Source organism: Artemia sp. Qi Xiang Cuo, chromosome 19, assembly GCF_049724085.1.
Source record: "Artemia sp. Qi Xiang Cuo chromosome 19, ASM4972408v1, whole genome shotgun sequence".
NCBI classification, from domain to species: domain Eukaryota; kingdom Metazoa; phylum Arthropoda; class Branchiopoda; order Anostraca; family Artemiidae; genus Artemia; species Artemia sp. Qi Xiang Cuo.
This window is the reverse complement of record NC_142812.1, coordinates 56,780,681-56,805,161: the sequence shown is the minus strand read 5'-3', so window position 1 is coordinate 56,805,161 and position 24,481 is coordinate 56,780,681. Positions and strand designations below refer to the sequence as shown.

General features: G+C 34.0%; 1 protein-coding gene across 1 annotated transcript in view; it reads right to left on the bottom strand.

Moving 5' to 3' along the window:
- LOC148941036 (C2 domain-containing protein 5) overlaps positions 1-24,481 on the bottom strand; it is a 290,635-nt gene that overhangs the window by 22,952 nt on the left and 243,202 nt on the right. Inside the window, exons 18-19 of the mRNA XM_089105147.1 lie at positions 4,782-4,907; positions 933-1,079 (exon numbers count right to left, since the gene is read on the bottom strand). Of these exons, the coding sequence (XP_088961273.1) occupies positions 933-1,079; positions 4,782-4,907 (273 nt within the window). The remainder of the gene's footprint in view (positions 1-932; positions 1,080-4,781; positions 4,908-24,481) is intronic.

Below are 24,481 nucleotides of genomic sequence, written 5' to 3'. Positions count from 1 at the left end.
CACGTGTATTGTTTTTTACATCCCCTTGGAACATTTTCTTCGCCTCTGACAAAAATAAAATCCAATTGTTATTCTTCAAGTTCTTCAAGTATTTCCTCAGTGTTCCTATTTGGACTCGTGTAGTTACATTTCCCGACGGTACGGTGCTTCAGATTTTTCAAAAAAATGGATGAACTGTCACGTAGATTTGATGACCTATAATAGAATTGTTGACTTTCCACTGATGTGTCTTCTACCAACTGCCTAGTGTCGTAAGTTCTGAAGTCTCACAACATTTGTTCCATGTTGAGTTAGTGCTTAAAAGTTAAAGTTGTCAAAAATTGTGTAATAAACATAGAAAGAGAATCCGCAAAAGATAGTATCTTTTCAGTTGCTAGTAGTTATCAATTAAAACTTTGTAAACCAACTAAAAGAAATTAATGTGACATGACTCTTTTTTTTGTAATCATTTAATTTTTGAGAGTTATGTTCCAAAACTTATTGAAAATGACACAAAAGCAATATCTCATACTTCGAGAACTCATACATCTTAATAAAAATCTCAACTGAATAGTAATTAAACGAAACTTAAATAAATTCGTACTGACATGAAAAGAAAAAATAAATATATAATTAACTAATTTTTCGATTGCTATGTTTAAGAACATATTGGGAAAATGACACAATAGTAATGTCTCATGCTTCGAGAACTCATACATCTCAATAAAAATCTTAACTGAATAGTAATCAACCGCAACTTAAATAAATTCGTACTGACATTAAAAGAAAAACGAAATATAAGATTAACTAATTTTTATGATTGTTATGTTTCAGAACATAGTGGGAAAATGACAAAATAGCAATGTCTCATACTCATACATCTCATTAAAAATCTCAACTGAATAGTAATCAACCACAAATTAACTAAATTCGTGTAGGCACGATAAACTTACTTGATTTTTATGAGAATTATGTTCCAAAACGTACTGGGACATAGTAAATGACACCATAGCATTGCCTCCAAGGGCTGCAACATGCGCTCTCGCTATGGCAAATACTTCAGAGATAAAACTCGCGACTAAAGTGCTGAATCCTCCGCACTGTAACAATTAGTTAATATTAATTAAAATATTAATATTAAATTTATATTAATGTTAATCAAATTTTAATATTAAATTTATATCAATATTAATATTAATTAAAATATTAATTAAAGTATGCGAGATAGCAAGATCAGATTAGTGACAGAACTTATCAGAAAATAAGCAGAAAAACTTAAATGTGCTTATTTACTTGCTTACTCAAGACTAGACATAGATGGGACACGCTCAGTCTATCTGTGGTCCCGCCTCTGCAACCCCCAAACAGCCCTTTTTTTATGCGAAGATAAATAAATACAGGAAATAACCAAAACATCAAATAGTTCGTCCATTGACATTTATACAGGGTGTCCAATTCAATAAGGACAAGCCATGGCTAGGTATGTCCAATTCAATAAGGACCAGCCATGGCTAGGTTTAGAAGACATCAACATGCATAGATTTCTTTTTCACACATACCAACCCATGTTGGATCGTTTTAGAGTTATTTATATTTAAATGTATTAGCGGTCCGACTCTGATTGAATCCGACAATTCCAACTTTTTTTACAAAGTAGATGACTCTAGATCTCAAGGGCGGATCCAGGATTTTTTTTTGGGGGGGGGTTACTAATTTTTGACTCAGTTTTCGACTAATTTTACTGATTTTACCTAGGTTTTACTAATTTTCGACTCAGTCAAAAATTTCGGGGGGGTAAACCCCCCCCTAGATACGGCTTTGCTAGATCTAAACTTTTTTTGTGAAAAAATGTCACTAACTATAAAAGAATTTATAAACAAATATTGTTTCTCCATTTATTAATTTACCTTCTGAGCAAAACTTTCTTTTTGAAAAAAAAATCGCTTTATTACTGCAAGTAAAGAAAGGAACAGTTCCAAAGTAAGAAACCAAAAAGTAGTATTTTCACTTCATTTTATCCATGTGGAATTATTTACCATATGTGATTAAACATTTGTTATAATATTAAACATGATAATATTCAACCTTCTAGCCATGGCTATAGACATCGACACAATAGCTGATAATTCTCCTTGAGCAGTGTCTTCATGATAAACACTTACACTTATTAAAAGATGTTAATTGTTGAGAGGATATAAAAAAAAAATGAGGAAGAGATATATATATATATATATATATATATATATATATATATATATATATATATATATATATATATATATATATATATATATATATATATATATATATATATATATATGTATAAAAAATAAAAAGAGACAAAGAGAGAGAGAGAGAGAAACGAGAGAGAGAGAGAGAGAGAGCGGAGAGAGAGAGAGAGGGAGAGAGAGAGAGAGAGAGAGACAGACAGACAGAGAGAGAGACGCAGAGAGAGAGAGAGAGAGAGAGAGAGAGAGAGGAGAGAGTTACAGACAGAGAGAGAGAGAGAGAGAGTTAGACAGCTTCATCAATGGAAGAAGAATCCAAAACAGGAAACAACGAACTTTATTGCAACCACAACCAACATGTCTTAGACACTGTGTTACCTTGCTTGACTTTGGAAATAAGTTATATCAACCTCTCAAAATTGTTTTTCGTGACTTAATTTATGCCCCTCTTTTGCCTATTCTTAAGCATTATACGTTTAAATGCTTAAGAGAATTGTTAATAAATATCCAGACGTTATCTATCATGACCCAATATTGTTCCTGTATTGTGGCTACCAAAAAGAAGAAAAATACATGTTAGATAACTAAGTAGCTTGCTTTTCCACTGTCAAAAATTACATTTCTTGGTCACAGCTTACAATTGCACTTTGCTTTTCCTCTATTTTCCTCTATTGCGCTTTTGCTATTTCATCTATTTCCTTTTCCTCTATTCCTCTATTTAGTTATGCTCTGATTGGTACATTATGACATAGGCTACTCATTCAGCCTTCAAGACCTAGGTGTCAAAAGGTCTCCATAAAATCATCACAGAATAAAGAAAACATATTGTTTGGTCAATTGTCAATTCAGTTGTTTAACGCTTTGTTAATACTAACAGTTTTTTCTTTTTTTTTTGCTTTTTTTTCTTTTTAATAGAAACTGTAATTTTTGATAGAACTTTGAAGAAGTTTCTTCAAAACTTGTAATTTTTGAAGAAAACAACAACAAAATATAATTAATTGCAAAAGCAACATTGCCAGAGGAATTATAACCCCTTAATATTTCTGTACGAATGTCCAATTACAGACAATCAAACAGTTCGTGGTAACGAACTGTAAGTAAGGAGCGACCCGGCTCAATAGTAACCGAAACTCTAAAAACGGAACTTTGATACCAATAGATCATCAAAAGAAACGGATTTTTATGTTGATTCCAAATATATAAGTATCTTCAAGTTTAGTCTTAACCATCAAAAGTTACGAGCCTGAAAAAATTTGCCTTATTTTCGAAAAAAGGAGGAAACACCCCTAAAAGTCATATAATCTTAATTAAAATCATATCGTCAGATTCAGCGTACCAGAGAATCCTAATGTAGAGGTTCCAAGCTCCTATCTGCAAAAATGTGGAATTTTGTACTTTTTTGCCAGAAGCAAGATCATGGAAGCGTGTTTATTTGTTATTTTTTCCCCAGCGGTGAAAGAATTGAACCATTGATCCTAAAAGATCGGGAGAGGGCTCATCCAATCAGAAATCAAAAGTTCTTGTTCCCTTATAAGTGACCAAAAATATTGGAGCGCAGCTAGCCCCTCTCACACGCTCATTTTTTTCCCAAAGTCACCCGATCAAAATTTTGAGATAACCATTTTGTTTAGCATAGTCGAAATATCTAATAACTATGTCTTTGAGGATGACCTAATCCCCCACTGTCCCCGGAGGAAGGGCTGCAAGTTATCAATTTTGCCCATAGTTTACATATAGTATTGGTTATTGGGAAGCATACAGACGTTTTCAGCGGGGATTTTTTCTGATGGGGGGGGTCGAGGTAAGGGGGTTACGTGGAAGGATATTTTCATGGAGGAATTTTTCATGGGGGAAGGAAATTTTCCATGAAAGGCGCGCCGAATTTCCCAGCATTATTTAAAAAAGGATCAGAACTTAAATAAGAAAAACTAGTTTTTTCAACTGAAAGTAAGGAGCAACATTCGAAATGAAAACGAACAGAAATTATTATGTACATGAGGGGGCTCGCCCCCTGGTCAATGCCGCGCTCTTTACGCTAAAGTTTTTTTTAGTGCTTTCAAAAGAGCTATTTATCCTAATTAAACGGCCTTTGTGATTCAGGGGTCATTCATAAACAATTGGAACAAAATTCGAACTTTAGCGTAAAGAGCGAGGTATTGACAAGGGGGAGAACTCCCTCATATACGTAATAATTTCTGTTCGTTTCAAGTGTTAATGTTGCTCCTTACTTTCAGTTGAAAAAAATTGTTTAAAACCATATACAGCAACATATTACAGCTCCGTGTCAAATAGTTTTTTTTTTTTTTTTTTTTTTTTTTTTTTTTTTTTTTTTTTTAGTGCAAAGTTTAATTCTTCTAGGAAAACTTTACGATAATCTTAAAAAATGAGTCGATTTTATAAGAAAATAAAACATATAATAAAATACAAAAGAACAACGCCAAAGAGATTATTGCTTCACGGTCTTTCCATAATAATATCCTATTACAGAGAATAAATGCGTTGAAAGCACACACAGCTGAAAATTGCTTTCAGAAAACACCTACAAATTAGAAACTTTGAATAGGCCTTGATTACCTCTCGAATGCTTGTCGATTCTCGAATGAAAAAGAAATTAAGATTTCCAAGATATTTGTCGATACGTGAGCCTGGTACTTGAGACAGTGGTGTAATCTCAATGACTGGGTGGTCGATATTGGCAGCCTGCAATTAAATACAAATTAAATAAAATACGTGAAAGCTTTAACACTTTTTCCGATGCATCAGGTAATAGCTCAAAACTAGAATTAAAAGGGGGGAGGGGCTATGTTTCTTAATATCAGAGGCAACGCTAGAGCTAGAGCATATTAATGTTTTATTATTATTTTTTCCCCAAAGGCACTTCATATCGAAGGGGTTGTCGTTTAAATTCCGATGAGGGTTCATTCGATTTGAAATCGGGTGTCTTAGGGCTCTTTTTAATGGTCAAAAGGTATCAGAGAACAAACAGTCCCTCCACACCTTTTCTTCCTCAAATTCATCCGCTCAACATTTTGAGTTGGCCATTTCGCTGAACACAGTCCAAAGGTCAAATAGCTCTACCTCCAGGGTAGACAAAAATCCCCATAACCCTCGGGACAAGAACTGCAAGTTGCCCATTGTTAACATATAAGGGTTTTATGGAAGGGGTGTTCATATAAACTTTGGAGGAGGTTCACTCGATTGGGAATCGAAAGTTGTAGTTCCGTTTTTAAGAATCAAAAGTTATCTGAGGGCAACCAGCCCCCCCCCACATGCAGATTTCTCTCCAAATACATTCAATCAAAGGTCAATAGTTAAAGGTCAAATAACCATACCTCTGGGGTTGACAACCCTCCCCTCAATCCCAGGACCAGGATTGTAAGTTATAAAAGTTGCCATTTTTAACATATAAAGTTTTACAGAAAGGGTAGTTGTATAAGGTTTGGAGGGGGCTTATTCGATTGAAAATTGGAAGTTCTAGTTCTATTTTTAAGAGTCAAAAGTGATGCGAGTACAGCCACCACCCCTGCAATTTTTTTCTCCAAATGCATCCGATCAAAATTTTGAGACAGCCACTTTGTTCAAAAGGGCATGTTCGATCCTGTATCTCCATAACGGCTTAGAGCATTAAGGTAAAACCTTTAGGAAATGTTCAGGGGGGTGTCAATTGTGTCAAACAAAACCAAAACACACCATTTGCAGGAAGACTGAGAAAAGAAATAGCAATATCAGAGGAATGGCTAAGGGTATTAAGTTTGAACTTTAAAATCATGTTGCAAGAGAAGTTGAAAAAGGAACGGAGGATTACCAAGACACACATTACAAACACTTTCTTTTATATTTTGAATATTGAAAAATGAAAATAGAAATGATAGTGAACTAAAATATCTTTATACATTAAATATTCAGTTTGTTTTCATTAATTCTTTCCTGGCATCTAGATTATTATTGTGATTTTATATTTTTTTTTGTCGTCGATGTTACAAAAAACAAAATTATAGCGTTCAAGATATATATATACTTTTCAATAAAATGTAAATGACACAACAAGCTTTACACTTTTACGGTTAGGGATGGGGCAAGCGGGCAGTAGCCAAACTCTTTTTTGTAGAATTTTTTTCGTTTAAGTTTGACGTGAATATTCGATTTAATTTTTACTCGTTTTAAGACTTTTTATTCATCTGTATTAGGACCCGTTATCGCTATGTTACCTATTGAATACTATGATGCTTTGTTTCAATTTCTGTTCGTTTTGGGTTTCATTTATTCTTTAACAGTAATTTCTGGTCGTTTTGAGTTAGAATTAAAACCAATTAATATAATAATATAAATCGAATTTTAGCTATACCTTGACTCTTTACGTTAATGATTTACTTTTTTTTTGTGGGTTTCTACACTGCGATTATGCGGTTCTCGGACTTGAATTCAATACCGAAAAGTTTGAAGTTGTATTTCTCAACTGGAAGCAAGCTTCGGCAGAAGAAATTCCTTTTGGCATCAGCAGAATCAAGCTATTTTGTCATGTAACTTACCTCGGTCTTTCCATCGGCTCTTTAATGATCACACGCATCAAATCCTGTTAACTCACACCGAGCGTTCCCAATCTATTAAAAACCACCCTTTTTACCACCTCCCAAGAAGTTTCATTTTCTCGCAAATGTTTCCTTATGACCTATGGGCGCCCATTGGCTGAATTTTAGGGGGGGGGCTTACCTGGTAGAATCGGCACTTCCAGTGCTGTATAATTGAAATCTCAAGACAAAATATCATAGGCAGCGCGATAGCGCTGCCTAAGTAAAGAGTGATGTGGACACAATATATTTTTTTTTAGACCAGGGCACTTCTTATAGAAAGAAATGTCATAGGAACTTCAAAAGAGCTCATGGAGGGCAACCAGCTCTCCCTCCTCCACGTCAATCACTTCCCCAAACACATCCAATCGAAATTTTGAGATAGCCATTTTGTTCAGTGTAGTTTAAAAGTCCAGAAACTATGACTTTGAGCAGGACAGCCCCCCCCCTCCCACAACCCTCAGAGCAAGGATTGCAAGTTATGCTCTGTGGGGACATAAAGTTTTTTATAGAAAGGGTGGTCGTATAAACCTCAGAGGGAGCTCATTTGATTGGTAATCAGAAGTTCTACTGGTGTTTTGAACAGACAAAAGTGATTGGAGGTCATCCAGTCCCTCCCCATAAGCCAATCATTTCCTCAAACACATTCAATCATAATTTTTTAGATAGCCATTTTGTTTCAGTGTAGTTGAAAGGTCCAGAAATTAGGTCTTTGAGGATACCCCCCCCCCCACATATAGCCCTCAGGGCAAGGGTTTTAAGTTACGCCCTGGGGGCATATAAGGTTTTTATAGAAATGGTGGTCGTATAAACTTCAAAGAGGGCTAATTGGATTGGTAATCAGAAGTTATAGTGCTTTTTTTAAGAGTCAAAGTGATCAGAAGGCAAATACCTCTCCCCCCCCTACACACACGTCATATTTTCCCGAAACACATCTGATAGACATTTTAAGATGGTCATTTGTTGTCGTAGAACCTTCGAAAAAGACTCAGTCGGTTAGTAATTGAAAGGTTTAGTGCCTTCTTTAATAGTCAAGCGATTGGAGGGTAACCACCCCCACACCCATGATTTCCCCAAACACTTCCAGTCAAAATTTTGAGATAGTTATTTTGTTTGACGTAGTTTAAAAGTCCAGAAATTATGTCTTTGAGGATGACAACCCCTTCACAGTCCTCAGGGCAAGGGTTGTAAGGTATGCCCCGAGGGCATTTAAGGTTTCTATGGAAATAGTGGTCGTGTAAACTTCGGAGAGGGCTCATTGGATTGGAAATCGGAAGTTGAAGACTCATTTTTAAGAGTCAAATTTATCGGAGGGCAGCTATGCCCTCCCCCCCCCACGTCATATTTTCCCCCAATGCATCCGATAGAAATTTTAAGATAGCGACGTGCTCAAAAATAGTCCAAAGATCTCATAACACGGCCTTTGGGATTGACACCCCCCCCCCAAAGTCTGGGGATAAGGGTTTTAAGTTATACCCCGGGGGGCGGTGTAGGGTTTTTATGAAGAGGTGGTTTTGTGAAATGTAGAGGGGGCTAATTTGATTGGAAATGGATGGTTCTAGTTCCAATTTAAGAGACAGGCGTGACGGAGAGAAAATAGCCCCCCATCTCCCAGATATTCTCTTGTCCCCAAACACATTCGATCAAAACTGTGAGACAGGCATTTTGCAGCCAAGAGTTTAAAGGAAATATAGTGATGTATGCAATAATTATATCTAAGACACATATAGGCAGATGTTGATTTAAATCAAATCAGACTGTGAGCATGTAGACTTTTAAAAAGGTGACAAAGCAATACCTGAAGAACGATATATATTATTGACCTTTAAGGGTAAGTTGTGTGGGATTTTGAACTATCCAGAAGGCACTATGTATATGCTTTTAATACTACCACTACAGTTACTGTAACTAATGACGCTAAGAGTATTAAGGTGAAACTTATAGGAAGTTTAAGGGGGCGTTCCAATTAAACAAAAAAAACTGTATACATGTAGGTGTTCAAAAAGGTATATAATATCATAGGCAGCACCACTCTATTATAGCTTTAAATATCATTGAAACATTTAAAGAAGCTAATTCGATTCAAAATTAAAAGTTCTGGGGTCCTTTCTAAGAGTAAAAAGAGATTTGAGGGCAATCAGCCCGTCTCTCAAGTAGATTTATTTCCCAAACACATATAATCAAAATTTTGAGACAACTATTTTGTTCAACATAGTAGAACGGTCCAGCAACTATGTCCTTAGGGGTATTGGGCATGTCAAACCCCCACAAATATGCCAAACTATGGATTCTTATAGAGAATAAATAAAAAAAACAAGTTTTTTTAGCTGAAAGTAAGGAGTGCCATTAAACCTTCAAACAAACAGAAATTATTCCGTATATGAAAGGGGCTGTCCCCTCCTCAGCGCCTCGCTCTTTACGCCAAAGTTTTTTATTGTTTTAAAAAATAAAGTTGTGAGACAGAGTCAAGACAGAATTGCAGATATGAGCTTGAAACCTATGTTATAGGGTTTTCTGATACGCTGAATCTGACGGTGTGATTTTCAATAAAATTCTTTCACTTTTAGGGGATGTTTCCCCCTCTTAAAAAAATCAGGTAAATTTTCTCAGGATGAGTAATACTAAACTTAATAAAATTCATATATTTAGAATCAGCATTATAAGCCCATTCTTTTGATACATTTATTGACATCAAAGTTCCGTTTTTAAAAGTTTCGATTACTATTGAGCCGTACCGCTTATTTGTTTTATTTATTGTTTTTCTATTACGTATATGTTATTACGTATATGAGGGGGTTCTCCCTTAATGTCAATATCACGCTCTTTCCGTTAAAAGTTAAAAAAAATTTTTAATTCACAAACCCCTGAATCACAAAGGCCTTTTAATTAGAATAGATAGCTATTTTGAAAGTACTAAAAAAAAAACTGTAGCGTAAAGAGCGAGGTATTGACTTGAGGGAGAACCCCTCATATACGTAATAATTTCTGTTCATTTTAAGTTCTAATGTTGCTTCTTACTTTCAGTTGAAAAAACTTGTTTTTTTAATTTAATTTCTGATCGTTTTTTAAATAATGCTTGGAAATCCGACGCCCCATTCATAGAAATGTCTCTCACCCCAAAGAAACGTCCTCCACGGAAATATTCTCCCGAGTACCCTCCTCCACCCCCCCCCCCCCCCACCAGAAAAAATTCTTCCTGAAAATGTCTGTATACTTCCCAATAACCAATACAATATGTAAGCAATGGGCAAAGTTCATAACTTGCAGCCCTTCCCCTGGGAACTGTGGGGGATTAAGTCATCGTTAAAGACATATTTATTAAATTTTCGACTATGCTGAACAAAATGGCTTTCTCAAAATTTTAATTGGGTGACTTTGAGAAAAAAATGAGCATGGGAGGGGGCCTAGTTGCCCTCCATTTTTTTTGGTGACTTAAAAAGGACACTAGAACTTTTAATTTCCGTTCCAATAAGCCCTTCTACGATATTTTAGGACCACTGGGTCAATACTATTACCCCTGGTGAAAAGAAACAAAAAAAAAAAGCAAACAAACAAACAAACTAATAAAGACGCACCCGTGATCTTTCTTCTGGCAAAAAATACAAAATTCCACATTTTTGTAGATATGAGCTTGAAACCTCTACAATAAGGTTCTCTGATACACTGAATATGATGGTGTGAATTTCATTAAGGTTCTATAACTTTTAAAGGGGTCTTTCTCCCTTTTTTGGAAAATCTGTCAAATTTTCTCAGGCACGTAACTTTTGATGGGTAAAATTAAACTTGATGAAACTTATATATATGAAATTAGAATTAAAATCTGATTCTTTTGATGTATCTATCAGTACCAAAATTCTGTTTTTTAGAGTTGCGGTTACCATTGAGCCGAGTCGCTCCTTAGGCCTACTTACAGTTCGTTACCACGAACTGTTTGAAAAAAACCGAAAAGATATAAAATATTTTTTTTTCATGAAAATGACTTTGCCAATAAAGCGAACAGAAATTCAACTAAAAAAACTTTCCACAAAACTAGCTTTTCAAAGAAAAATAAAGAGCTCCATTAAGCAAAAAATGTGCAGAAATGAAGTTAAGTAATCATCCAAGCGTAAAAATGCCACAAATCACTATCTATAAATAAATGAAACTCAAAATGAACAGAAATTAGAATAAAAAGCCGAATCAAACTCGAAACGAGCATAAATTAACACTAATAGGGCTGATAACCCCCATGCCTTCTCAAGACCAGAACAGAATTTGCGCTTTACTGAAAACAAAATATGTTTAAATGTTTTCACTTTTTTACTTAACTAAGTAAAAAACTTTTTTTACTCACTTTTTTACCCATTTTTTTATTTTAATTAATAAATATAATTATAGGTATATTAAACTGACAATCCACGGTCATTTTTTTTTTTTTTTAGTAAAGCCTAAGTTATGTTGTGGTCTTGAGAAGTTATTGGGGTTGTCAGCCCTAGTAACGTTAATTTTTGCTCGTTTTGAGTCTGACTCGACCATTTATTATAATTTCTGTTCGTTTTGAGTTTCATTTAATTGTTGATAGTGATTTGTGGTAGTTTTACGCTTGGAAGATTAGACTATTTTACTTTATTTCTGCCCATTTTTGGATTAATAGAGCTCTTTACTTTTCTTTGAAAACATATTCTATGGAAAATATTTTTAAATTAATACAAATATATGACACCGTCATTCGGCCAGGAGGGGGCTGGTGCCCCCTTTCCCCCTTATGGGCACCCATGTATGACATCATTCCATCCCCTTCGGTGAAGACCTGCTTTTCCTTTGGCCCTAGATGGTTGTTCGAAAAGGACGACTATTGGTAACCAGTCATCCTTCATTCTTAGAACGTGTCCTAGCCACCTCAACCTATCTCTCATTATAGCCCTAGAGAACGGGACAGAACCCCATTTTTTTGCACAGATTACGGCTAGTCAAAAGGATACCCAAAACAATCCGTAGACAATTACTCTGGAAAACATATAACAAATTCTCCTCCGTCTTTCGGAGCGCCCACGCTTCAGATTCATACTTGACCACTGTCAACACTGTAGCTTCCAAAATTTTAATATATTCTGATGCCTTCCCCAGTTTTGTTCCCTTCGTGGACTTTCTTCGTTTCCCCCTTTGGACGCACACTTCATAACTCATAACATAAACATAATAACTATATAAATATATATATATATATATATATATATATATATATATATATATATATATATATATATATATATATATATATATATATATATATATATATATATATATATATATATATATATATATATATATATATATATATATATATATATATATATATATATATATATATATATATATATATATATATATATATATATATATATATATATATATATATATATATATATATATATATATATATATATATATAATAAATAACATAACTCATAACATAAATAATTCCGGCACTTGTATGTTATACGCCACTCACTCAAGTTTACGAGGTGTAAAACTCGAGAGTTCACCGGTTTCTTCGTTGCTTTAGAAACAAATTTGGACTATATATTTGCACATTAGGGGGGGGGTCAAGTATAGCGGGTCTGCAAGGAAAATGTGTTAGGTACAATTATTCTGCATATTATGAAGTAAGAATTGTTTTCTGAATTCACGCTGTCCAAATTCTTTACCCCCTCCCTTATGTGCAAATATAGAACCCAAATTATATATTTTCCATCTATTATGTCACTTGTCTTTTTCTTGTCTCGTGCTAAGCTGAAAGAAACTAACGAAGAAACCAGTTTGCTCTCGAGTTTTACGCAGCGTAAACTAGAGTGAGTGGCGTATAATACACAAGTACCAAAATTCCTTCCCCCTAGGGAAAAAAAAAATTCAAATAAAATTCGCAAAGTTGGAAAGTCTTATAATCCACGGTGGGGGGGAGTATTTTCCGGCGGGGAGGTAAGCACCGGCCACCAATTCTTACAAACCGAATGAAACGAAAATTTAAACGGTAAGAATTCCAGGCAAAAAGATCAATTCCTTGAATGTATCATGTTTTCAATCATTAAGTATTAAACATTAATACAGTATGCCTACAACCAAAAATAGCAAAGGAAAACTATAAATTAAACTTAAGATTCGGCTTTTAAAACAATTCTTCTTCTCTAGAAGTTCAATTTCAAAACCTTAATTCCAACTTCCAACTGAACGCTTCGTACTTCCGTTAAACCACTTCCAGTATAATTTTTGACTAATATTGTCAAGATTGTCTTGACAAGATTAGTCAAGAATTATACTTGAAGTGGTTTAATGGAAGTACGAAGCGTTCAGTTGGAAGTTGGAATTAAGGTACGACTGATGTAAATGTGAAAATGTTATAGCATTCGGAACACTACATTCAAGTCGAAATGGTTTAAACTAAATTCAGGAAAATGATACTTTTGTGAACATATGAAGAACTGGTTATGCTTAAATTATATCAGTCTGGTTCTTACGCAAAGCAACAAAGAAGACGAAAATTAACGAACAAGAGAGTAGTTATAAATTATGGTATGTAAAATAATATTTTCTAGGGGTGACCCCATGATTGGGTGATTTTCGGGGAAATTTAGGGGATTCGGGGAGAAAAAAAAATGGGGGAAACACATAGATTTTCGGGGAAATCCCCTAAAATTCGGAGATAGTGGAAGCCCTGAATTTGTTTACAATTTTTGAAAAGCTGATATGCCTTGGAAGAAGATAACTCTAACTCCAGGCTTCAGCATGCTAAACTCACTTTTATTATCTTGAAATTTTGTATATTCTGTGAATTCTGCACTTAAATAGCACCGGAAGTGACAACTCTGAGCACGTGCGACACATAAGGAAATAGTCCTAAAATAGCACTTTCGTGTCACAGGTGGCAACAGAAGCTCGGCTGTCAACTGCCAAAATTAAAATTGTTTTTCATTTCTTAATGAAATCAAGAGAATGTTCTCGCTTTGGGGGGTTATTAGTAGTATGCACCTTCTGGATTTGCCCACTTTATGTTCCATCCTGTGTTTTTCCACCACTTTACGTTCCCTGGCACCTTTCCATGGCAGATTACCAGACTGAATATTGCATCTGTTGTCAATTGAATATGGAATTATACAAAACCTACCAGACAAGTTTCCGGGCCAACCAGACATGTTTCTGGGCCAAGCAGACAAGTTTCTGGGTCAACTATAAGTTTCTGGGCCAAGCAGACAAGTTTCTGGGTCAACTATAAGTTTCTGGGCCTTTACGTTCCATGGCACCTTTCCAGAGCATGTACATATGGATTTGGGGCCTTTACGTTCCTTCCTGTGCTATAGAAAACCGGTAATGTTTTGAATAATAGGAGTGTGAATGATTCTAATTAGTGATTGGATCGCATGACGGTGGAGAAAAAAAAAGGATTAAACTGATTAACAGTTAAGGTAACCCCGAAGGGGTTGTTAACTCAGGTAATTTGTTATAAATTTGAAACAACATCAGTCTATGAAAATGGCTAACGACGATAGAATGACATTGTGAGTTGACTTAGCTTTACCTCTCCGATGTGGTTTGTATAATACACAAGTGATGTTTGAACAGTATTGTCAATTTAAAATAGGGTCTAACGTTTTAGTATACTAAAAAGTAGATACTAAGAGAGATGTAGATGGTAAGAAAAGAATTTTAATAATTAAATTAATAAAAAACCTTAGAAATCCTTGAAAATCATGTAATAAGGTGCATGTGAGTACTAACCATAATGTATCATACCCACCAACGACTCTAACCAGCAGAGACATCAACTCCCCAAAGGTCCCTTATCCCCAAACTCAAAGGGCACCCCCTCCCACCAACTTTTTGCCCCCCCCTTTTTTTCTTAATAATTTAAAATGTGACAACGCAGTGTTATCAAAAACATTATTTGGACGAAACCGTTTTGGACATTTCGGCGAAACAGTTAGAGACATTTTTAAAGATGATTTTAGAATGTGTTTTTTCGAAGTTCATTTTGAATTTCTTTCATTGAAATACAAGAGTTGGAATACTTAAGTAGTGTTTTGTTGTGCTTTAGCTTTCCACAGTTACATTCTCATCATTTTTCAAAGTTAGTTTTTGGATTTCTTTCTTGAAATGCAAGAATTGGAATATTTCAGTAGTGTTTTGTCTTGCTTTACCTTGTCACAGCTACATTCTCATGATATTTCAAAGTTCATTTTGAATTTCTGTCGTGAAAGGCAAGAGTTGGAATATTTCAGTAGTGACTTGTTGTGCTTTACCTTGTCACAGTTATATTCTCTTGATTTTTCGAAGTTAATTTTGAATTTCTGTCGTGAAACGCAAGAGTTGGAAAATTGGGGCCTTAGTTCACCAGCCTGAATGATGAAAATCCACTAGCTCTGTATTGGGGTCTTAGTCCACAAGCCCGAATGGTTGAAATCCACTAGATCAGTATTTGAGTCTTAGTCCACCAGCATGAATGCTGGAAATCCACTAGCTCAGTATTGGGTTCTTAGTCCACCAGCCTGAATGGTGGAAATCCACGAGCTCAGTATTGGTGTCTTATTCCACCAGCCTGAATGGTGGAAATCCAAAGCTTTACCTTGTCACAGTTACATTTTCGTGATTTTTCGAAGTTCATTTTGAATTTCTGTCTTGAAATGCAAGTGTTGGAATATTTCAGTAGTGTTTTGTTGTGCTTTACCTTGTCACAGTTACATTCTGTTGATTTTCATAGTTCATTTCGAATTTCTTTCATTGAAATGCAAGAGTTGGAATATTTCAGTAGTGTTTTGTTGTGCTTTACCTTGTCACAGTTACATTCTCTTAATTTTTCAAAGTTCATTTTGAATTTCTTTCGTGAAATGCAAGAATTGGAATATTTCAGTAGTGTCTTGTCGTGGTTTACCTTGTCACAGCTACATTCTCATGATTTTTCAAAGTTCATTTTGAATATCTGTCGTAAAATGCAAGAGTTGGAATATTTCAGTAGTGACTTGTTGTGCTTTACGTTGTCACACTTACATTCTCTTGATTTTTCGAAGTTCATTTTGAATTTCTGTCGTAAAATGCAAGAGTTGGAATATTTCAGTAGTGCTTTGTTGTGCATTACCTTGTCACAGATACATTCTCTTGATTTTTCAAAGTTCATTTTGAATTTCTTTCATTGAAATGCAAGAGTTGGAATATTTCAGTAGTGTTTTGTTGTGCTTTACCTTGCCACAGTTACATTCTCTTAATTTTTCAAAGTTCATTTTGAATTTCTTTCGTGAAATGCAAGAATTGGAATATTTCAGTAGTGACTTGTTGTGCTTTACCTTGTCACAGTTACATTCTCTTGATTTTTCGAAGTTCATTTTGAATTTCTGTCGTGAAATGCAAGAGTTGGAATATTTCAGTAATGTCATGTCGTGGTTTACCTTGTCACAGCTACATTCTCATGATTTTTCAAAGTTCATTTTGAATTTCTGTCGTGAAATGCAAGAGTTGGAATATTTCAGTAGTGACTTGTTGTGCTTTACCTTGTCACAGTTACATTCTCTTAATTTTTCAAAGTTCATTTTGAATTTCTTTCGGGAAATGCAAGAATTGGCATATTTCAGTAGTGTCTTGTCGTGGTTTACCTTGTCACAGCTACATTCTCATGATTTTTCAAAGTTCATCTTGAATTTCTGTCGTGAAATGCAAGAGTTGGAATATTTCAGTAGTGACTTGTTGTGCTTTACCTTGTCACAGTTACATTCTCTTGATTTTTCGAAGTTCATTTTGAATTTCTGTCGTGAAATGCAAGAGTTGGAATATTTCAGTAGTGTTTTGTTGTGCTTTACCTTGTCACAGTTACATTCTGTTGATTTTCATAGTTCATTTTGAATTTCTTTCATTGAAATGCAAGAGTTGGAATATTTCAGTAGTGTTTTGTTGTGCTTTACCTTGTCACAGTTACATTCTCTTAATTTTTCAAAGTTCATTTTGAATTTCTTTCGTGAAATGCAAGAATTGGAATATTTCAGTAGTGTCTTGTCGTGGTTTACCTTGTCACAGCTACATTCTCATGATTTTTCAAAGTTCATTTTGGATTTCTTTCGTTGAAATGCAAGAGTTGGAATTTTTCAGTAGTGACTTGTTGTGCTTTACCTTGTCACACTTACATTCTCTTGATTTTTCGAAGTTCATTTTGAATTTCTGTCGTGAAATACAAGAGTTGGAATATTTCAGTAGAGTTTTGTTGTGCTTTACCTTGTCACAGTTACATTCTGTTGATTTTCATAGTTCATTTTGAATTTCTTTCATTAAAATGCAAGAGTTGGAATATTTCAGTAGTGTTTTGTTGTGCTTTACCTTGTCACAGTTACATTCTCTTAATTTTTCAAAGTTCATTTTGAATTTCTTTCGTGAAATGCAAGAATTGGAATATTTCAGTAGTGTCTTATCGTGTTTTACCTTGTCTCAGCTACATTCTCATGATTTTTCAAAGTTCATTTTGAATTTCTGTCGTGAAATGCAAGAGTTGGAATATTTCAGTAGTGACTTGTTGTGCTTTACCTTGTCACAGCTACATTCTCATGATTTTTCAAAGTTCATTTTGAATTTCTGTCGTGAAATACATGAGTTGGAATATTTCAGTAGTGACTTGTTGTGCTTTACCTTGTCACAGTTACATTCTGTTGATTTTTCGATAGTTCATTTTGAATTTCTGTCGTGCAAATGCAAGAGTTGGAATATTTCAGTAGTGTTTTGTTGTGCTTTACCTTGTCACAGTTACATTCTGTTGATTTTTCAGAAGTTCATTTTGAATTTCTTTCATTGAAATGCAAGAGTTGGAATATTTCAGTAGTGTTTTGTTGTGCTTTACCTTGTCCCAGTTACATTCTCTTGATTTTTCGAAGTTCATTTTGAATTTCTGTCGTGAAATGCAAGAGTTGGAATATTTCAGTAGTGTTTTGTTGTGCTTTACCTTGATTCCCAGTTATCAATTTCTGTCGTGAAATGCAAGAGTTGAATATCTCAGTAGTGACTTGTCGTGGTTTACCTTGTCACAGCTACATTCTCATGATTTTTCAAAGTTCATCTTGAATTTCTGTCGTGAAATGCAAGAGTTGGAATGTTTCAGAAGTGTTTTTTTGTGCTTTACCTTGTCACAGTTACATTTTGTTGATTTTCAAAGTTCATTTTGAACTTCTTTCATTGAAATGCAAGAGTTGGAATATTTCAGTAGTGTTTTGTTGTGCTACCTTGTCACAGTTACATTCTGTTGATTGTTTGAAGTTTATTTTGAATTTCTGTCGTGAAATGCAAGAGTCGGAATATTTCAGTAGTGTTTTGTTGTGCTTTACATTGCCACAGTTACATTCTGTTGATTTTCATAGTTCATTTTGAATTTCTTTCATTTAAATGAAAGAGTTGGAATATTTCAGTAGTGTTTTGTTGCGCTTTATCTTGTCACAGTTACATTCTCTTAATTTTTCAAAGTTTATTTTGAATTTCTTTCGTGAAATGCAAGAATTGGAATATTTCAGTAGTGTCTTGTCGTGGTTTACCTTGTCACAGCTACATTCTCATGATTTTTCAAAGTTCATCTTGAATTTCTGTCGTGAAATCCAAGACTTGGAATATTTCAGTAGTGACTTGTTGTGCTTTACCTTGTCACAGTTACATTCTCTTGATTTTTCGAAGTTCATTTTGAATTTCTGTCGTGAAATGAAAGAGTTGGAAAATTTCAGTAGTGTTTTGTTGTGCTTTACCTTGTCACAGTTACATTCTGTTGATTTTCATAGTTCATTTTGTATTTCTTTCAGTGAAATGCAAGAGTTAGAATATTTCAGTATTGTTTTGTTGTGATTTACCTTTTCACAATTACATTCTCTTAATTTATCAATGTTAATTTTGAATTTCTTTCTTGAAATGCAAAAATCGGAATATTTCAGTAGTGTCTTGTCGTGGTTTTACCTTGTCACAGCTACATTCTCATGATTTTTCAAAGTTCATTTTGTATTTCTTTCGTTGAAATGCAAGAGTTGGAATATGTCAGTAGTGACTTGTTGTGCTTTACCTTGTCACACTTACATTCTCTTGATTTTTCGAAGTTTATTTTGAATTTCTGTCGTAAAATACAAGAGTTGGAATATTTCAGTAGAGTTTTGTTGTGCTTTACCTTGTCACAGTTACATTCTGTTGATTTTCATAGATCATTTTGAATTTCTTTCATTAAAATGCAAGAGTTGGAATATTTCAATAGTGTTTTGTTGTGCTTTACCTTGCCACAATTACATTCTCTTAATTTTTCAAAGTTCATTTTGAATTTCTTTCGTGAAATGCAAGAATTGGAATATTTCAGTAGTGTCTTGTCGTGGTTTACCTTGTCACAGCTACATTCTCATGATTTTTCAAAGTTCATTTTGAATTTCTGTCTTGAAATGCAAGAGTTGGAATATTTCAGTAGTGACCTTGTCACACTTACATTCTCTTGATTTTTCGAAGTTCATTTTGAATTTCTGTCGTGAAATACAAGAGTTGGAATATTTCAGTAGTGTTTTGTTGTGCTTTACCTTGTCACAGTTACATTCTGTTGATTTTCATAGTTCATTTTGAATTTCTGTCATTCAAATGCAAGAGTTTGAATATTTCAGTAGTGTTTTGTTGTGCTTTACCTTGTCGCAGTTACATTCTCTTGATATTTCAAAGTTCATTTTGAATTTCTTTCGTGAAATACAAGAATTGGAATATTTCAGTAGTGTCTTATCGTGGTTTACCTTGTCACAGCTACATTCTCATGATTTTTCAAAGTTCATTTTGAATTTCTGTCGTGAAATGCAAGAGTTGGAATATTTCAGTAGTGACTTGTTGTGCTTTACCTTGTCACAGTTACATTCTAATGATTTTTCAAAGTTCATTTTGAATTTCTGTCGTGAAATACATGAGTTGGAATATTTCAGTAGTGACTTGTTGTGCTTTACCTTGTCACAGTTACATTCTCTTGATTTTTCGAAGTTCATTTCGAATTTCTGTCGTGAAATGCAAGAGTTGGAATATTTCAGTAGTGTTTTGTTGTGCTTTACCTTGTCACAGTTACATTCTGTTGATTTTCAGAATTCATTTTGAATTTCTTTCATTGAAATGCAAGAGTTGGAATATTTCAGTAGTGTTTTGTTGTGCTTTACCTTGTCCCAGTTACATTCTCTTCAGTCTTGTCGTGGTTTACCTTGTCACAGCTAGATTCTCATGATTTTTCAAAGTTCATCTTGAATTTCTGTCGTGAAATGCAAGAGTTGGAATATTTCAGTAGTGACTTGTTGTGCTTTACCTTGTCACAGTTACATTCTCCTGATTTTTCGAAGTTCATTTTGAATTTCTGTCGTGAAATGCAAGAGTTGGAATATTTCAGTAGTGTTTTGTTGTGCTTTACCTTGTCACAGTTACATTCTGTTGATTTTCATAGTTCATATTGAATTTCTTTCATTGAAATGCAAGAGTTGGAATATTTCAGTAGTGTTTTGTTGTGCTACCTTGTCACAGTTACATTCTCTTGAGTTTTCAAAGTTCATTTTGAATTTCTGTCGTGAAATGCAAGAGTTGGAATATTTCAGTAGTGTTTTGTTGTGCTTTACCTTGTCACAGTTACATTCTGTTGATTTTCATAGTTAATTTTGAAATTCTATCATTTAAATGAAAGAGTTGGAATATTTCAATAGTGTTTTGTTGTGCTTTACCTTGTCAGAGTTACATTCTCTTAATTTTTCAAAGTTTATTTTGAATTTCTTTCGTGAAATGCAAGAATTGGAATATTTCAGTAGTGTCTTGTCGTGGTTTACCTTGTCACAGCTACATTCTCATGATTTTTCAAAGTTCATCTTGAATTTCTGTCGTGAAATCCAAGAGTTGGAATATTTCAGTAGTGACTTGTTGTGCTTTACCTTGTCACAGTTACATTCTCTTGATTTTTCGAAGTTCATTTTGAATTTCTGTCGTGAAATGCAAGAGTTGGAATATTTCAGTAGTGTTTTGTTGTGCTTTACCTTGTCACAGTTACATTCTGTTGATTTTCATAGTTCATTTTGAATTTCTTTCATTGAAATGCAAGAGTTGGAATATTTCAGTAGTGTTTTGTTGTGCTTTACCTTGTCACAGTTACATTCTCTCAATTTTTCAAAGTTCATTTTGAATCTCTTTCGTGAAATGCAAGAATTGGAATATTTCAGTAGTGTCTTGTCGTGGTTTTACCTTGTCACAGCTACATTCTCATGATTTTTCAAAGTTCATTTTGGATTTCTTTCGTTGAAATGCAAGAGTTGGAATATTTCAGTAGTGAAATGTTGTGCTTTACCTTCTCACAGTTACATTCTCTTGATTTTTCGAACTTCATTTTGAATTTCTATCGTGAAATGCAAGAGTTGGAATATTTCAGTAGAGTTTTGTTGTGCTTTACCTTGTCACAGTTAAATTCTGTTGATTTTCATAGTTCATTTTGAATTTCTTTCATTGAAATGCAAGAGTTGGAATATTTCAGTAGTGACTTGTTGTGCTTTACCTTGTTACAGTTACATTCTGTTGATTTTTCGAAGCTCATTTCGAATTTCTGTCGTGAAATGCAAGAGTTGGAATATTTCAGTAGTGTTTTGTTGTGCTTTACCTTGTCACAGTTACATTCTGTTGATTTTAAGAATTCATTTTGAATTTCTTTCATTGAAATGCAAGAGTTGGAATATTTCAGTAGTGTTTTGTTGTGCTTTACCTTGTCCCAGTTACATTCTCTTAATTTTTCAAAGTTCATTTTGAATTTCTGTCGTGAAATACATGAGTTGGAATATTTCAGTAGTGAATTGTTGTGCTTTACCTTGTCACAGTTACATTCTCTTGATTTTTCGAAGTTCATTTCGAATTTCTGTCGTTAAATGCAAGAGTTGGAATATTTCAGTAGTGTTTTGTTGTGCTTTACCTTGTCACAGTTACATTCTGTTGATTTTCAGAATTCATTTTGAATTTCTTTCATTGAAATGCAAGAGTTGGAATATTTCAGTAGTGTTTTGTTGTGCTTTACCTTGTCCCAGTTACATTCTCTTCAGTCTTGTCGTGGTTTACCTTGTCACAGCTACATTCTCATGATTTTTCAAAGTTCATCTTGAATTTCTGTCGTGAAATGCAAGAGTTGGAATATTTCAGTAGTGTCTTGTTGTGCTTTACCTTGTCACAGTTACATTCTCCTGATTTTTCGAAGTTCATTTTGAATTTCTGTCGTGAAATGCAAGAGTTGGAATATTTCAGTAGTGTTTTGTTGTGCTTTACATTGTCACAGTTACATTCCGTTGATTTTCATAGTTCATTTTGAATTTCTTTCATTGAAATGCAAGAGTTGGAATAGTTCAGTAGTGTTTTGTTGTGCTACCTTGTCACAGTTACATTCTCTTGATTTTCGAAGTTCATTTTGAATTTATGTCGTGAAATGCAAGAGTCGGAATATTTCAGTAGTGTTTTGTTGTGCTTTACATTGCCACAGTTACATTCTGTTGATTTTCATAGTTCATTTTGAATTTCTTTCATTTAAATGAAAGAGTTGGAATATTTCAGTAGTGTTTTGTTGCGCTTTATCTTGTCACAGTTACATTCTCTTAATTTTTCAAAGTTTATTTTGAATTTCTTTCGTGAAATGCAAGAATTGGAATATTTCAGTAGTGTCTTGTCGTGGTTTACCTTGTCACAGCTACATTCTCATGATTTTTCAAAGTTCATCTTGAATTTCTGTCGTGAAATCCAAGAGTTGGAATATTTCAGTAGTGACTTGTTGTGCTTTACCTTGTCACAGTTACATTCTCTTGATTTTTCGAAGTTCATTTTGAATTTCTGTCGTGAAATGCAAGAGTTGGAATATTTCAGTAGTGTTTTGTTGTGCTTTACCTTGTCACAGTTACATTCTGTTGATTTTCATAGTTCATTTTGTATTTCTTTCTTTTAAATGCAAGAGTTGGAATATTTAAGTAGTGTTTTGTTGTGCTTTACCTTGTCACAGTTACATTCTCTTAATTTTTCAAAGTTCATTTTGAATTTCTTTAGTGAAATGCAAGAGTTGGAGTATTTCAGTAGTGTCTGGTCGTGGTTTTACCTTGTCACAGCTACATTCTCATGATTTTTCAAAGTTCATTTTGGATTTCTTTCGTTGAAATGCAAGAGTTGGAATATTTCAGTAGTGACTTGTTGTGCTTTACCTTGTCACAGTTACATTCTCTTGATTTTTCGAACTTCATTTTGAATTTCTATCGTGAAATGCAAGAGTTGGAATATTTCAGTAGAGTTTTGTTGGGCTTTACCTTGTCACAGTTACATTCTGTTGATTTTCATAGTTCATTTTGAATTTCTTTCATTGAAATGCAAGAGTTGGAATATTTCAGTAGTGACTTGTTGTGCTTTACCTTGTTACAGTTACATTCTCTTTATTTTTCGAAGCTCATTTCGAATTTCTGTCGTGAAATGCAAGAGTTGGAATATTTCAGTAGTGTTTTGTTGTGCTTTACCTTGTCACAGTTACATTCTGTTGATTTTCATAATTCATTTTGAATTTCTTTCATTGAAATGCAAGAGTTGGAATATTTCAGTAGTGTTTTGTTGTGCTTTACCTTGTCCCAGTTACATTCTCTTAATTTTTCAAAGTTCATTTTGAATTTCTTTCGTGAAATGCAAGAATTTGAATATTTCAGTAGTGTCTTGTCGTGGTTTACCTTGTCACAGCTACATTCTCATGATTTTTCAAAGTTCATCTTGAATTTCTGTCGTGAAATGCAAGAGTTGGAATATTTCAGTAGTGACTTGTTGTGCTTTACCTTGTCAGAGTTGAATTCTCCTGATTTTTCGAAGTTCATTTTGAATTTCTGTCGTGAAATGCAAGAGTTGGAATATTTCAGTAGTGTTTTGTTGTGCTTTACCTTGTCACAGTTACATTCTCTTAATTTTTCAAAGTTCATTTTGAATTTCTTCCATGAAATGCAAGAATTGGAATATTTCAGTAGTGTCTTATCGTGGTTTACCTTGTCACAGCTACATTCTCATGATTTTTCAAAGTTCATTTTGAATTTCTGTCGTGAAATGCAAGAGTTGGAATATTTCAGTAGTGACTTGTTGTGCTTTACCTTGTCACAGCTACATTCTCATGATTTTTCAAAGTTCATTTTGAATTTCTGTCGTGAAATACATGAGTTGGAATATTTCAGTAGTGACTTGTTGTGCTTTACCTTGTCACAGTTACATTCTCTTGATTTTTCGAAGTTCATTTCGAATTTCTGTCGTGAAATGCAAGAGTTGGAATATTTCAGTAGTGTTTTGTTGTGCTTTACCTTGTCACAGTTACATTCTGTTGATTTTCAGAATTCATTTTGAATTTCTTTCATTGAAATGCAAGAGTTGGAATATTTCAGTAGTGTTTTGTTGTGCTTTACCTTGTCCCAGTTACATTCTCTTCAGTCTTGTCGTGGTTTACCTTGTCACAGCTACATTCTCATGATTTTTCAAAGTTCATCTTGAATTTCTGTCGTGAAATGCAAGAGTTGGAATATTTCAGTTGTGACTTGTTGTGCTTTACCTTGTCACAGTTACATTCTCCTGATTTTTCGAAGTTCATTTTGAATTTCTGTCGTGAAATGAAAGAGTTGGAATATTTCAGTAGTGTTTTGTTGTGCTTTACCTTGTCACAGTTACATTCTGTTGATTTTCATAGTTAATTTTGAATTT